The sequence below is a fragment of the Meles meles genome, chromosome 6 (assembly GCF_922984935.1).
Source record: "Meles meles chromosome 6, mMelMel3.1 paternal haplotype, whole genome shotgun sequence".
In the NCBI taxonomy this organism is placed as follows: Eukaryota; Metazoa; Chordata; class Mammalia; order Carnivora; family Mustelidae; genus Meles; species Meles meles.
Genome location: NC_060071.1, coordinates 22016121 through 22031921, shown reverse-complemented (window position 1 = coordinate 22031921; position 15801 = coordinate 22016121). Strand labels below are relative to the sequence as shown.

The following is a 15801-nucleotide window of genomic DNA, read 5'->3' as shown; positions in this document are numbered from 1 at the left end:
TTATAGTTTCTGAATTAGGTACTCGTATCCTTTGAGTTCTTGAAATCATAGTGCATACATTAACATGAAAATTAATGATCCATATTATAAATAAGGGTCAGCAAGCAATGGCCCATGAGCCCACTCTGACTACTGTCTGTTTTTTAAATAAAGTTTTTATTGAAACACCCTCTTGCCCATTCATTTATGCACTGGCTAAGGCTCCAGCTTACAAAGCCTTAAGTATTTATATCTGCCCCTTTCAGGAAGACTTGTGCACTGTTCTTAAAATACCTAGGATTTGTTTTAATCAGATATGATGAGACATGCACACATGGAAAAGAATATCATGAAGAAAGCTGTTAAACTCACAGTTCCCAAAAAGCAGGAGACATGGCATGGCACACCATGCAGGACCACATGGGGAAGGACCAAGGGTGGTCAGGAGGCAGAAGGGACTGAGAGGAAAAACATGGACATGAACTTTTATTGTGATTTCCTTGGAAAAGGCAAGGGAGGGTAAACAGATTTAGGATTGGCAAGATTGAATAATTTCACCAAGCTCTCTGGGGTTTAGAAGCTATCCCTGGTTGTCTTGTACCTTGCCCCAGGTCGCAGAGAAATATTGCTTGCTGGAGTGTAAGAACCAGAGAGAAGAGGTGGTTCAGAGTGTGGGCTCTGGATTCATTGTTTTGCATAGGAAAGGCATGCTCCCTTCCTAGGAGTCATTGGCTCTCAGAATTAGCTACTCCTAGTAAGGAGAGCCCCTCCCCACTCAGGGATGCCCCAGATGCCAGAGTATCAAGAATACAGAAAACAAGAAAATACAGTTAAAACAGCTCCCCTGGCCTGAATAACATCAGTATGAGTTGGTTTTGTCAATAGTTGCAGAATTCTGTGTGTTCTCTCACTGCGTTTTTGTTTAATATCTGCATTTCTCTAGGGTATAACTCTGAACATGGTCATTCCTATAAAACAATTCATTTGTACCTCTAAAAGAAGGATGGCTGAGTTCATGCTTAAAGAATCTGTGTGTGTGTGTGTGTGTGTGTGTGTGTGTGTGTGTGTGTGCATTTGGGTGTCTGTGTGTGATTAAATATGCGTTCATGGAGATGGTGGTGGGCAAGCGTTAGAATTAGGAGCATATGTTTCTCATTATATGAGCTTTAACATAATTTACTTTTTGTTCAAAAGTTTTTTTTTTCTTTTTTAAAGATTTATTTATTTATTTGAGAGAGCAGAGAGAGGGGCAGAGGAAGAGGGAGAGAGAATTCTTAAGCAAGCTTCCCACTGAGTGGGGAGTCCAATGAGGGTCTCAATCCCAGAACCCTGAGATCATGACCCAACCCCAAACCAAGAGTTGGACACTCAATCGAATGAGACACCCATGTTCCCCCAAAATACTTCTTCATTCAGACCTTAAATAGTTACTATGTGGAACTACTTAATAGCCTCCTATTATACTATGAGTCACAATGCTCCTAAGGTCCGAATAGCATCTCAATAATTGGCAAAGTGGTACTAAGTGATAAGCCACGAAGGAGAATGGATGACTGTGCCCCGCAGATTCCCACTGTTGAGAGCTGCATCGTGAATCTGCCTGGTAGACTGTGGGGTCACATAGCACCTCGGATGCTATGAGGAACATCTGATGCCCATCTCCATCAGGTCCCAAGGGGTGAAGCAGTTCTTACTTTCCCAGATACAGAAACAATAGTCTGTAGCGAGAGGTGAGACATCAGCGTGGCTTGTGAGACCTGGAGAAGACAGCAGAAGGACTCAGAGTCTCCTTCGCTCCTGCTCTCAAGAATGTGGACCGAGTGCAGGAAGCAATGGGGCCATCCCCAATGGTAGACAAGACAGGCCCTACATGCTCCAAGTCTCTTCTTTCTCATGGCCAGTGTGGTTTAATTTCTCTTTGCCTTTTCTCAAAATATAAAATAATGAATCTTCATGGTCTCAGAATCCAACCGAAGGTGAATCAAAACTACTCATTTTAAAATCCTCTCTCTGTGGGACTCACCACTCATTTTAATGCCCAGATGCTTGAGGCTTCTGAGAATTGACTTTAAATTTAAAACCAACTTACCCCGGGATCAAAAGCCTTCTGTTTTTAGTCTTCTGTAGCAAAATGACTTTGATGACATTTCTGTCCACTGCCCTTGCACTTGGGGAAGTAAGGAGCTCCCGTTCCAGAAGAAGGCACGAGCATGGGTTTTCGGTGAGCACAGGTGGGCAGAGACATGCTTCCGAGTGGCATCAGCATGGACACAGAGCCTGATTGGTGAGCAGGCTAATCTGAAATGAAGTGGCAGTCCTCATGACCTGAGTAGATACACTTGCGAATTTGCCACAGGGCATAGACAACACCCATTCAGACACCAGTCTGAATTTTGTTTTCCTGAGCAAATTAAAAGAGCAGTTCTGCCTTGCTAGAAGAATTCTCCATTATTATGACTATTGGTTTTAAAAAGAAAACGTCCCGGGGCACCTGGGTGGCTCAGTGGGTTAAAGCCTCTGCCTTTCACTCAGGTCATGATCCCAGGGTCCTGGGATCGAGCCCCGCATCGGGCTCTCTGCTTGGCGGGGAGCCTGCTTCCTCCTCTCTCTCTCTCTGCCTGCCTCTCTCGCTACTTGTGATCTCTATCTGTCAAATAAATAAATAAAATCTTTAAAAAAAAAAAAAAAAGAAAGAAAACGTCCCCCCTAACGCCGTGATTTTAAGAATTCTTCTATTATGAAGGATGCCTGGGTGGCTCAGTTGGTTAAGAATTCTTCTATTATGGTTAATGTTAGGTATTAAGAGCAGAGCGCAAAAAACCAAGTGTCAAGGGAACAAAGACATCTGCTTTTTTGCTGCACGTTGAGATCTCGTGATTAACTCCCTCCCAGGGCAACATCAGGTACCTCAGAGGAAGTCTGCCCTACCCGTCTCACCCTTTGGCTGGAAACTCCAGGCAGACCAGAGTAGATGGGCTCTTTCTGAGTGCAGGGACAATGGCAGACCGAGACAGAAGAAAAGCAGGGATGCGTGAGTGGCTTGGGTGGTTAAGTGTCTGCCTTCAACTTAGGTTACCATCCCAGAGTGCTGGGATCTAGCCCTGTATTAGGCTCCCTGCTCAGCGGGGAGTCTGCTTCTTGTGTGGCTCCCTTCTACTCATGTACTCTCTCTCATGTGTGCTCTCTCTCAAATAAATGAAGTCTTTATAAAAAGAAGAAGAGAAGCGGATGTGATGGCTTTGTATTTTTGTATTTGGGGCATAATCGTCGCGTGGGATATGTTTATCAGAGTACCTTTAGTACAGTAACCTCTCTTACAATCCAAGCCACATGGGGAAAGCCTGAACCAACTGCTTCTTGCTTTAAATAGAAGAATGTCTAAAACAAAGAGCAGTCTGGCTTGTGGCCTTCAGCTGAGCCCAGGGCAGCTCTGCTGAACTGAGTTAGATGTAACTTGAGACCCAAAAACGCAAGACCGGCGATCTTCCATGAGGCTGCTGTGTACGTGTGCGGTAGCCTTGCAGCTCGCCTCTTTCTGAATGGTTTCCTGACTCAGAGTGAGTAAGTGCCGTATGCCAGGTGCTGGTCATGTTAGCTCTGCGTCAGGGAGGTCTGCAGGAAGAGTGGCGGGCGTGCGGGTGAATGTGTGCCTGCCTGGGTGTATGTGTGTGCGTGTGGACTCGGGTGGGAGCATATGTGTGTAACATGTGTGCACGTGCATGCTCGCACAGCCACATACCCACCCCACTCAGTTCCTGTGGTCATCCTTCCTCCTCCCCCACCCTTGCAGAAAAGCGACTTTCCCGGGGGATTTCCCACGCCAGCTCGGCCATCGTCTCCTTGGCCCGGTCCCACGTGGCGAGTGAGTGCAACAATGAGCAGTTCCCCCTGGAGATGCCCATCTACACGTTCCAGTTGCCAGATCTGAGCGTGTACAGTGAAGACTTCCGGAGCTTCATCGAACGGGACTTGATCGAGCAGGCGACCATGGTGGCTTTGGAGCAGGCAGGTGAGTGGCGGGTCCAGCAGGCCCGTGTGGCCTAGGCTCAGGGAGGGAGACTGGCCTAACGTAGATCAGTGAACAAGGGAGAGGCCTGTTGTCTCACTCCAGGGTTTTCAGTTCAGACTGGAGGGACTTGCCACAGGCCTCCTGCTCTGCAGCCAAGCCCTGCTCCAGCCCAGGGCCAGACGGACCAGTAGGGATCCATGACAGTGTGGTTCTGAGACTCTTGGGTTTTCCCTTTGCTCCCAGATCTGGCCTAGCTAGGCCGGCCCCCTCTAAGGAGAATTCTCTGTGGTTTTGCCTTATTTTTCTCCTGTTTCATCTACCCCCCCCCCCCCAATGGGTGTCAAATGAAAGGCAAGAAATACCATGTACTTTAAGAAGGACAGGAGACTGTCACTTCCTGGGGACATGAGCAAGTTATGTAACCCCCCTGAGCCTGTTTTCCTGCAAAGATGGGAAGATAGGTGGTGGCCCGACAAAGCTCTGTGAGTATGAAATGGCACATGTCTTGTGTGGCTGTTGTCTCCTGCCCTCCCGGGCTTCCCGGCCTCCAGGTTGAAGAGACACAAACCCTGACTTCACTTTCTCCCTTCTTCTGAGCGTTTCTTCTGACATCCCAATGAGGAAGAGATTTGGGGAGCAAGCCAGGCTTGTCTTCTTTGGCACTCCTAAGGACAAAACAATCAGTTCAAAAACAAATGTCTAAAACAGATGTAGGTTCTTCCTGAGACAGAGCAAATATCCTATCTTACTCATCACCGTTTTCATTATATATCTTTGCAAAATCACATGTTCAGGGTCTTCTCGGACATGCACCCAGAAGACTCAATGCCCTTCTCAGGCCCAGCATGCCTCTCCCATGGGGCCCCACCTGCCACTGTGGGTTGTCCGTGCACTTGGAGTGTGTCCTCGCCCAGCTGGGCTGGGGAGCAAGGCTTTCTGATTCTGACTCCATGGTCAGCAGCTCTGTCCAACTGCTGTGGGTTGGAGCCTCCATCTCAAAGGCCTGGTATATGGAGGGGCTTCTGTGTGGCCCCTTCCCAGGAGAACAGGATGGGGAGCCTCTGACTGAGCATGGCAAGCACTGCTCCATCAGGGAATCAGGCTGGTCTCAGCTCTTCACCAAGACACAGTTGAAAATGCCCAAGGCTTTGGAGTGCTGCAGAAGACTCAAGAGAAGGATCTGTCATTGGTATGATCTTGACCTTGGCAGATGGACCAGTCATTTTCTACCAGTCCTGGTAGCAAAGAGGCAAGTGATGAGAGTAGCTGATGGAGAACGCTACTTACTGAAGGTGTGGCTCCTCCAAGAAAAGATTCTGGAAAAATAAATACTCCAGACAACTTGTTCCTCCACCATCCGGGCTCTGACCAGTGCCTCTCACCAACAGAAGGGCAGAGAGCAGAGAGCCCATTATTGGGGTCTGTGCAGGTCGCCCTGTGGGTGCAGAGTAGGGGGAGCAGTGATCTGTAGGACAAATAGGAAGCATCCAGAAAGTGGACTCTTGGGTGTTTTCCTCAGATCCAAGCTTCTGTGTATACTCAGCCTCCTCCCATTTCTTGTAGAACAATCCAGGAAACATCCTCACCTGCTCCAAGAAAGAAAGCACAGAATTCACGTAGACATAGGAAGGGGTGGTAGTGTGGGGCCTTATTTGTGCTGCACAGCCTGGTGATCTGTCCCAACCACAGGACACGGGGGAGCCTCGCCCATGACACACTTGGCTTGAGAACAGGGTCTACACTCCCAGTAATTCATTGGATCTGATGTTGTGACTATACGTGACTTGTTACCTCCGCTGTTACAGAGCTGTCAAAAGCAACCCAAAGACTAACACCCACAGCCATGCTCTGTCTCAGCTCACAGCCACCAACTGATCAACAATCACAAAACAATTCACCTGGATTAGCAATAATCCTAAACCACCTACGGAGGCTGGCTCTTTTAAAGATGTTTCTACGTGAATAATTCAGATAAGAGATTTTTTTAAAGATTTTATTTATTTATTTATTTATTTAAGAGACAGCGAGCATGAGAGGGGAGAGGGTCAGAGGGGAGAAGCAGGTTCCCCACTGAGCAGGGAGCCGGAAGCCGAACTCCATCCCAGAAGTCCAAGATCATAACCTGACCCGAAGGTAGTTGCTTAACCAACTAAGCGACCCAGGCACCCAAGATAAGAGATTTTTAACAAAGGATTCACTCTTCATCAAGAAGGGGGAACTTGGTATAAGTTAAAAAAGAAAAGCGTCTCATGAGCTAATTTCTCTCTAATGCTACCAAGCTCGGACTTTATAACCTTAGGTCCTGACGATGGCTGGTAGCACCCATAACTGTGGCCATTTCCTTTGAAGGTTGAGTCCTGGCAGAGGGCACAGGGCCAACCCCCCTGGCACAATGATAACCCCCTCCTTGGACCCTGCCATGCTTAGCAAAACCCTATACTTCTTTGTAATGTCTTTTCTGTTATTTCTTCCATACATTACATATTCATTTTTATCACATACATCTTACCTTCTGGATTAGTATCTAAAAAGAGGGTACTATTCCACTCCAACAATCCAGGCTTGGAAAGCTTTTAAGAACCCAAACTTAGGGGCGCCTGGATGGCTCAGTGGGTTAAAGTCTCTGCCTTCGGCTCAGGTCATGATCTCAGGGTCCTGGGATCGAGCCCCACATCAGGCTCTCTGCTCAGTGGGGATCCTGCTTCCTTCTCCCTCTCTGCCTGTCTCTTTGCCTGCTTGTGATCTCTGCCTGTCAAATAAATAAATAAAATATTAAAAAAAAAAAAGAGCCCAAACTTACTGAGTGAAGACGCTAACTTCATCAACACTGTTTCTGTCACGTGCCAAGAGGACGGAGAGAATGGGCAGCAGCGATCCCCACCCAGCGCTGGGAAGGCACCCAATCCACACTTCAGAAAGCCACTCAGCCTTGGGGGGGGGGCTGGCCGGCTGCTCCCCACTTTGGGAGCATGCTCCTGGAGCAGCGAGAGCCTGCGCGCCAGAGCTCTGCCTAGCACAGGGAACAAGGAACTGAAAAACAACATAAGCAGAAAGAATAAATGTGTTCATTTCCTCAGCATAGAGCTGACCCTGGCCTGCCATGCATATGACTTCTCTTGACTTCTTTCCTTAGCAGCCAAGCAGGGGTGTAGACTAGATGATCCATCAGGCCCTTTCTGTGCCCGGGTTCTGGTGAGGACCCTGGTTCGTGTCAGGTGAGCCCCAGATGGACCCCGACCCCACCTGGAGGAGGAGTATGGCCCACTGTGAGGCAGACTTATTCTCTCCCACCCAGGCTGTGCTCCTGTTGCTACCATCAGGGGCCACTGTTAATGTCCATGGGGAAGAGGGAGCTTGACCATGAAACAGCGATTTGAGAAAGCCGCTCAGTGTTGCCAGGTGTAACGTGTAAATTCCTCCTTGTAGTAACTTACTGCTCAGGACAGTTGTGGATAAGCTGCTGAAATACATGTGTGCGCATATACTATATATGTGGGAGAGTGACATCGATGCCCAAAAAAATCCACTTATTCAAGGCACAATTCTAGCTGTCTTGGGAAGGAAATATCATCTCTGTCAAAGAGTGGCAGGTCGGGTTGGGGGGGCTCTCCCAGCCCCTGGGACTCTACAGGAACTGGGGTTTGTGGGGAATAAATTGTTGGGAATAAATAAATTTGTTTGGAATAAATTGACCTTCTTTCAGTTAGTTTCGCCCCTGGTCCACCACAGGGGCTTGGCTCTACTCTCTCAGTGCCTGGTAAGGCATGGGACAGCCCAGCTATCTGAGGGGCCCCTGTGTTGAGTGGGGTGCCAGTCTTCCCCTTCCACAGAACCCACAGTGCCATCCTCCAGGCCTTAAATCCCTGCAGGGTATAACTCCCTCCCACCCCATGACAGTCTCACAGGCAACAAAATGACAGGGCTTCAGTGCATACAAGCGCTGACCTCTTGAGAGATGAAGGAAAAATGTCTTTCATTTTTTAATGATTACCTGCCATGGAAAATACAAGAAACCATAAATTTCCCCATCAGGTTATCTTGCTTCATTTACGTATAAGAAGACTCTGAGATCACAGGTCTCTAGACCTGAGGAGTAACGACCGGTGCCTCGTCCAGAAGCCTGCCACTGTGGGCAAGATGGCGTGTGGTGCTTCAGCGAAGCTGTGAACCCAAAGGGCAGAGGCATGTCTGTGTAATATAGTAGTGACTGCATACCTGAGGAATTGAAGTACAGCCAGAAAATATTTAGGGATCCCTTTGGCTTGTGGTGTTGAGTCTTGGCTCCATGGAAGGGTGGTAGCTTGAAGCAGATTGGCCAAGGGAATGGTTAAGATGTGCACATGTTTCACAGGCTTCTGACTCAGCCCAACCTGGTCAAGTCCCGTGTCAGCTGGGAGAACTTGGCCAAGTTACTTGACCTTCTTGAGCCTCACTTTCTTACATTTCGAGTGGAAGTTGTGTGAGATCTGCCAAGCCAAGACCAGTTCACCCAACACAACCCGTGCTCCCATGAAACAGCCCATTGCAGGTGCTAAGGCCATGACTCTAAACCACGCAGGCAAAATTCCTGCGTTCGCAGAGATTAAATTCTAGAGCGGAAGAACGACAAAAGGTAGACCATAAACGTGAACTGAGGCAGTGAGGACCGTTGTGGAAGGGGTAGGAAGCAAGGTACGGGGCTATGAGGATATGAGGAGACAGGAGGGAGAGTAAGGCAGGTCTCCGGAGGGCAGGGAGGAGGGAGAGATGGACACATCCAGCTCTGGTGCTCCTGGCAGAAGGGGCTTGTCCTCAAAATCTTGTGCACTACATAAGGAAGGCCAGGCATGAGAGCAGATGGTGGGGGTGCTGGAGGAGTAGGAAAGGAAGGCAGAAGAATGGTGGCCAGGGGCCCAGGGAGCCACTGTGATCCCTGGGGCTTAACTGTAGGTCGGATGTACAGTCCTGGGAGGGTTTCGAGCAGGGAGTGACATGTTTGGATTCCCATCTGATGCATTCTGGTGCTCTGTTGAGAATGGAGTCTAAGGGGGCAAGAGAAGAAGCAGGAAGAGCAAGGAGGAGGTAGCTGCTTTAGCTCAGGGGAGGGGGTAGCCAGCGCCCTGGGGGTAGCCGTGGAAGTCACGAGAAGAAGCTAGATATTGAAGCAGGATCTGTGTTGAAGGTGGACCCACGGGACTCGCTGATGGACTGGATGGGGGCCATGGCAGAAAGGCTGAGGCAAGCATGAGCCCAAGAATGTTGCCCACCCTTAGTGGGTAGATGACAGTACCAGGGGGAGATGCAGACCCCTGCGGGGAGGAGCAAGCTTGCGGGGCGATGGATGGGCCAGGAGGGGCAGGCTAGGTCAGAGATCCCGGTGAGACTTGTGACACTGCTGTCCAGTTGTACATGAGAGTCTGGAGGTCAGGAGAGGCCCAGGTTAATGATATGGATGCGAGAGTTAACGGTGTGATAAGAAATCCCTGGGGAGGAGGTGAGCTACCATAGCAGCAAGCTCTCATCGCGCCCCCAGCACAGCTCTGCTCTGTGTTGAATACCAGGTGGATGTCGGGGGCCGGGGGGTGTCTGGAACCGGACAGAAACGCTAGGGAGACAGACCTAGAGCAACACACTGCAGTCCCATGGGAGGGACTTGCAGAAGCACAGGCAAGACCTAGAGAAGAGGGATCAATGACCTTGGGTGTGTGGAGTCACTCCATAAGGGAAGTGATGTTAAAAGGAATCACAGGGTCACGTTCAGGGCACGATGTGCCCGTCTTGCTCTAGAGACTTGTCACGTTTTGTTTTCTTCGTGGGTGATGAGCAAAATGACATCTTATTTTAAACTGTGTGGTAACCATCTGTTACAAAGCTCAAGTTAATTGGTCCCATTATCGTGTATGAATCAGGAACGTTGCTTGGAAAAGGCAGAATGAGTGACTAATCGCTCCTCATCCGTAATACCACCAGCCTCCCTCGATGGAGTTCACCCACCATTTTCTTCTCTGCAGGTGCTCACGTCCTGTGGGGTTTTTTTCTATTCACAGTGCAAGTTCCCACGTTTGCATGTCTGTCTCCTGTTCTTAAGTGAAGTTATTGTGTGAGGAAACTGAATGACCATTTTGTCAAAGTTAGAAATAGGAACTTTGTACCATGTTCCCAGTCACACTGCTTGTGCAAAAAACACCTTAATCGTGGACATCCCAACCTGGGTCTGGCTGGAGATATTAGAATAGCGCGGAGCCATTTTTCATTCTCCAGAGGCTGGGAAGCACTGCCATTTATCATAGCTGGGTCATCTTCCTGGGGTGGTCACATCTGGCTGATGGTCCTAGGAATGCTCTCAACTGCGTGACAATCTTAACTTTCCGGAAACCAACTGAAATCAAGCCACTAAGCCTTGGCTTCCATCCCCCTAGCCACATACTAAATTTTATCATGATTCAGTTACCTTCCAAGTGTGACTAACTATGTGGGCTACAGTGAGATTAAGAAAATGACACATTGCCCAGAAGAAATTTGAATGAAGAGAAGACGCCCCATTTAAGATGGCGTTGATTCTCAGACCCAGAAAGGTTACTTCTAGATATATGTGATTCCTTTTACATTTTCTAGATGTGTAAGATTCCTTCTAGAGGAAAGATGACTTCTGGCTGTAGCTGGTGAATTTACACCCCTAAGGCTCCCTTTCTGGGGTCAGAGTCCAGGAATGCCCCACGAAGAGGTGGAAAGCAGCTTCCCCTCCCCCCAGGAGGGCAAAGCTGCTTGGGATCTGACAGGAGCCAGGTTCTGCTTATCAAGCATGCTTTCAGGGTGTGCCCCATTTGAGGTAGATGAGCAATTCATGGAACGAATCACTATTTAAGTTATTGGGCATAATGAGATATCTAACACACGTGCTGGTGTCCAAAGCATCCTCTGCCTGGCCTAGCAGCAACATTAGTGACACATCCTCTTGACGTATTTTCCAGCAAATGAACATGGTGGCATATAGGAAGACAGGAAGGTAAGAACAAGAATCTGGGCAAGAACATTATCTAAATTACATTAAGAAAAAAGAAACACCTTATCAGGGGGCACTTGGGTGGCTCAGTGGGTTAAAGCCTCTGCCTTCAGCTCAGGTCATGATCTCAGGGTCCTGGGATTGAGCCCTGCATCGGGCTCTCTGCTCAGCAGGGAGCCTGCTTCCCCCTCTCTCTCTGCCTGCCTCTCTGCCTACTTGTGATCTCTGTCTGTCAAATAAATAAAATCATAAAATCTTTAAAAAAAAAAAACAAACACCTTATCAGATACATTCTCACCCCCTGAAACATCAGGTGCTTTCCCTGTTTTATGTAAGGCCTCAGGTTGCTGAGAATGAAAGCTTTTAATAACTGGGGTAGATGACACTATTTACGTTGGATTCATGATGTGAACAGGACAAAAAAGGGAAGAAATCTATCTTTTGGAGGCTCTGGAGATGAGATTGTAATCTTACCAAAGGGGCTTCTAAAAGCTATGGAGCTTGTCCCCCCCACCTCTGGGCAGGGCGCCCTCACCTGGCCTGCAGTGACATGCCACTGGTTCACTCAGGATCTGAAGGTCATGCTTTCTCTGGGTCAGTCTGCTCCTTCTCCTCCCAGCACAGGGGAGCCTGGGGCTGCCAGGACCGCACCTCCAGGGTCAATCCAGTGCGTGTTCAACCTCTCTGTGTCCCAGGGCTCCACAAAGAGGAGACGTGGGCCTGCCCTCCAGGGCTCACAGGCCAGAGAGAAGACAGCTGCGAGGCTGTGAGAGAGAACCCGAATGACATGGGTGGTTTGCGATGCAATGCATAAGGTGACCTGAAGGTGACCTAAAGACAAGGCTTAGGCATGCTTGGGGTGGGGGTGGGAGGTGGGGGGATGGGGTGGAGGTGGTCCCTATGCTGCGGATCAATGTCTCCAGGACCAAGTGGCAGTGACCAGAAGTTGGGACAACAGCAGCAGGGAACATATGAACAGCAAGCCTGCTCATGCAGGTTCCCAAGAAGTTGCGTATCTTGAAGAAGGAGAGAAGGTGAAGTGTCCCTGAGAGCAAGGACATGCCAGGCCCCAGGAAGTGAGGGTTATAAGAGGAAAGGGTTCCTAGAGAAAGCAGCTCATCTCCACCCATCTACCAGTCTACCAGTTTCCCTCTGTTTTCTAGACATCTTAAAGAAGTGCCAAAGTGGAGTTGAGCTAAAGGGACTTTTTTGGCCACGCGTGTTAATATTCGTTCATGCTTCAAGCTTCTTGAGACTAAGAAACTGTTGGACAGTGTGAAGTGGGTGGACAGAGTGAAGATCAGGCCCTGCCATGTCCTGTCCAGGATGGGTCTCTGGCAAGCTGCACCCCATCCCCTGTCCTGGGTGTGCACATGCTCCCAGCCCTGGGCCAAGGCGGTCTCTGCTTTCCTTGTGACTGAAGGTGTTTGTTCATGCATGCTCCCCTTAGCACGGTGTGCTCAAGGACAAGCAAGTGTGTCCTAGACACCCTCCCAGGATGGGAACAAGAAACAAATAGACACAATTCCTTTTTGAATGTCCTCTGGCTGAAGGATGCTATATCCATTTTCTGTTGCTGCATAACAACGTACCACAGATTTAACAGCTGTAAATTTGTTATCTGGAAGTTTCCGTGGATCAGAAGTATGGACCCATTACCTGGGTCCTCGGCCCAGAGCCCCTCAAGCCTGAAATCCAGGTGTCAGGGGCTGTCTTCAACTGGAGGCCCAACTAGGGAGAGATCTACTTCTGAACACCTCCTGGAACTATTGTCAGAATTCAGTACTTTGTGAGGGCACCTGGGTGACTGTTGATTTAGGCTCAGGGTCATGATCTCATTGTGGGATAGAGAACTTCATCCAACTCTGCTCAGTGGGGAGTCTATTTACTTGAGATTCTCTCTCTGCCCCTCCCCCACCTCTCTAAAATAAATATAAAAAATCTCAAAAAAAAAAAAAAAAAGAATTCAGTTCTTTGCAGCTAAGTTCCAGCTTCTTGATAGCTCTTGGTAGGGGAAGTCCGTGGCAAATAGAAAAGGCTCTAAAGACCTAGGTGTTTGTCACATGGGCCTCTTTACAACATGTCAGGTACTTCTTCAAGACAAGTAAGAGGATCTGTCTTTTCTCTCTTCTCCCTCTACCGTTTTCTGCCTTCCTCCCTCCTCCCCTCTCCTCCTTTCTCTCTCCTGTCTATGACTTCCTGCCTCTCTGACCACCAAACTCTTTTTTAAAGTGGTCACCTGATTAGTTTGGGCCCACCAGAATACTTTCCCTTTCAGGTCAATTGATAAGTCAACTAATTACCTCTACAAAACCCCTTACATTGCCAGGAAATGTAACCTAACCATGAGGGTGGCATCCCACCCACATCAAGGGAAGGGGATTCTTCCCCCTCCTGGAGGTGGGTATCTTGGGGTCACCTTAGAAGTCTGCTTTTCACAGATGCAATGTTGTTATTTGCATTTTAACAATTCCTCTGTGCTTTAAGTTCCAGAGCTTAAATCATGTCGAATATATTATGGTCAAATTTGGTTGGAATTTTCCCAACTTCTCCATGTGTCATTATTAGCCACTTCACTTGGATCAGGGGTATATCTGGGTTGAATCCCACTCTTGATGGTTTCAGATCAAAAACAGCATGTTTTTGAGTCCTCTGAGGAAACTGGGCCTTCTTATTGGGCTCTCTTGAAAGATATGGTCGTTGAGTAGGGTGGGGGTAAGTGCTAAGATACTGTGCTTTTAGTCGCACTACTGGGTATTTACCTCAAAGATACAAATGTAGTGACCCGAAGGGGCATGTGCACCCCTTTTTTAGTTTATAGCAGCAATGTTCACAATAGCCAAACAATGGAAAGAGCCTAGATGTCCATCAACAGATGAATGAATAAAGAAGATGTGGTATACATATACAATGGAATACTATGCACCCATCAAAAGAAACAAAATCTTGCCATTTACAACGACATGGATGGAACTAGAGGGTATTATCCTGAGCAAAATAAGTCAATCAGAGAAAGACAATTATCATATGATCTCTCTGATATGAGGAATTTGAGAGTCAGGGCGGGGGGTCGGGGGGTAGGGGTAGGGAGGGAAAATATGAAACAAGATGGGACCAGGAAGGGAGACAAACCATAAGAGACCCTAATCTCAGGAAACAAACTGAGGGTTGCTGGGGAGTAAGGGAGTAGGGATTGGGTGGTTGGATTATGGACATTGGGAAGGGTATGTGCTATGGTGAGTCCTATGAAATGTATAAGCCTAATGATTCACAGACCTGTGAATTTGCCCCTGGGGCAAATAATATAATAATTTTTTTTAATTAAGGCCAGCATGGGGGCGTTCTGTTATTGTCCCAAGGAAATGCGGTGTACTGTGTACTGGGATCAGAGAAAATTGTCACAAGAAGATAAGTGCATTTAGAAAACAGACTATTTCTCAGACTTGTCTGAGCTGAATTGTGAATTGAAATAATTGTTGTGGCCAAATCCTAATTCTGTGGATGAAGAAGAGCATTTGATGATGGGGGAGAGAATTGAGATCTTTCTCATTGGACCCTTAAATAAACCCTGTTTATCATTTAAAAAAAGAGAGAGAGAGAGACTATGCTTTTGATAATAATAGCCATCTTGTATTTGCATAGCATCTACTGTGTGCTAGGTACAGTATTAGTATTAATGACCTCCACATTTCCCATCAGCTGCTCACACGATTTCCAATTTACAGGTAAGGGAGGGGAGACTCAGAGAAGCACCTCCACTCACCTGTGGGCACCCAGCCTGTAAAATGGCAGAGTCATCAGAACCCGGGTCTTGGTGCCACCCACCCTGGCCTTTACAGGACACCTCCTAGTTCTGCTTAGAACCTTGCAAACTGTAACCTTTTCCCTCAGGCTGTTTTCTGCTGAGTTTTCCATTCCACATAATAATTGCATGATTTCTTTCTTGCCATTTTCAATGACGTGAATGGAGCTTGAGTCTATTATGCTAAGTGAAATAAGTCAGTCAGAGAAAGAGAAATACCATGTGATTTCACTCGTATGTGGAATTTAAGAAACAAAACAGATGGACAGAGAGGAAGGGGGAAAAAAGTAGAAGGGAAGCAAACCATAAAAGACTCTTAATGATAGAGAACAAACTGAGGGTTAAGAGAGGGAAGTGGGCTGGGATGGACTTAAATGGATGGATTGTCACTTAAATGGATTGTCACTTAACTTGTGTTAAGCTCTGGGTGTTATATGTAAGTAATGAATCACTAAATTCTACTCCTGAAATTAACAATACACTACATGTTAACTAACTAGAATTGAAAATTTTTTGAAAAGAAAAAAAGTAATTGCGTGATTTCTTGATTTTCTTTTTTTTTAAAAGATTTTATTTATTTATTTGGAAGGCAGAGATCACAAGTAGGCAAAGGGGCAGGCAGAGAGAGAGGGGGAAGCAGGCTCCCTGCAGAGCAGAGAGCCCGATGCGGGACTCGATCCCAGGACTCTGGGATCATGACCTGAGCCGAAGGCAGAGCCTTCGGAGCCACCCAGGTGCCCCGATTTCTTGATTTTCTTAAAAGTGCAAATCACCAATACCAGAGAAAATCTCCAAGGGATTGCTCTCTGAGAGGCCAAAGATGAAGTAAGCAGCAAAGTCACTTAGTCATAGAAGGACATATTGTTGATGGCATTGAGTAGAAACATCGGACAAGGAGGCCAAATGAAGGCGTCTCCCAAGATTACCACAGTCCCCAATCCTTGCATCAAACACTCCCATTCTGACATGTGGTAACTCATCCTAGAGTCTCATAGTATGTAGTGATCAATGAAGCTCATGTGGTATCTA

The 15801-nt window shown here is 47.6% G+C and overlaps 1 protein-coding gene across 1 annotated transcript in view; it reads left to right on the top strand.

Moving 5' to 3' along the window:
* Positions 1-15801, top strand: part of OTUD7A (OTU deubiquitinase 7A) — a 387396-nt gene that overhangs the window by 292717 nt on the left and 78878 nt on the right. Inside the window, exon 6 of the mRNA XM_046010022.1 lies at positions 3770-3988. Within this exon, the coding sequence (XP_045865978.1) occupies positions 3770-3988 (219 nt within the window). The remainder of the gene's footprint in view (positions 1-3769; positions 3989-15801) is intronic.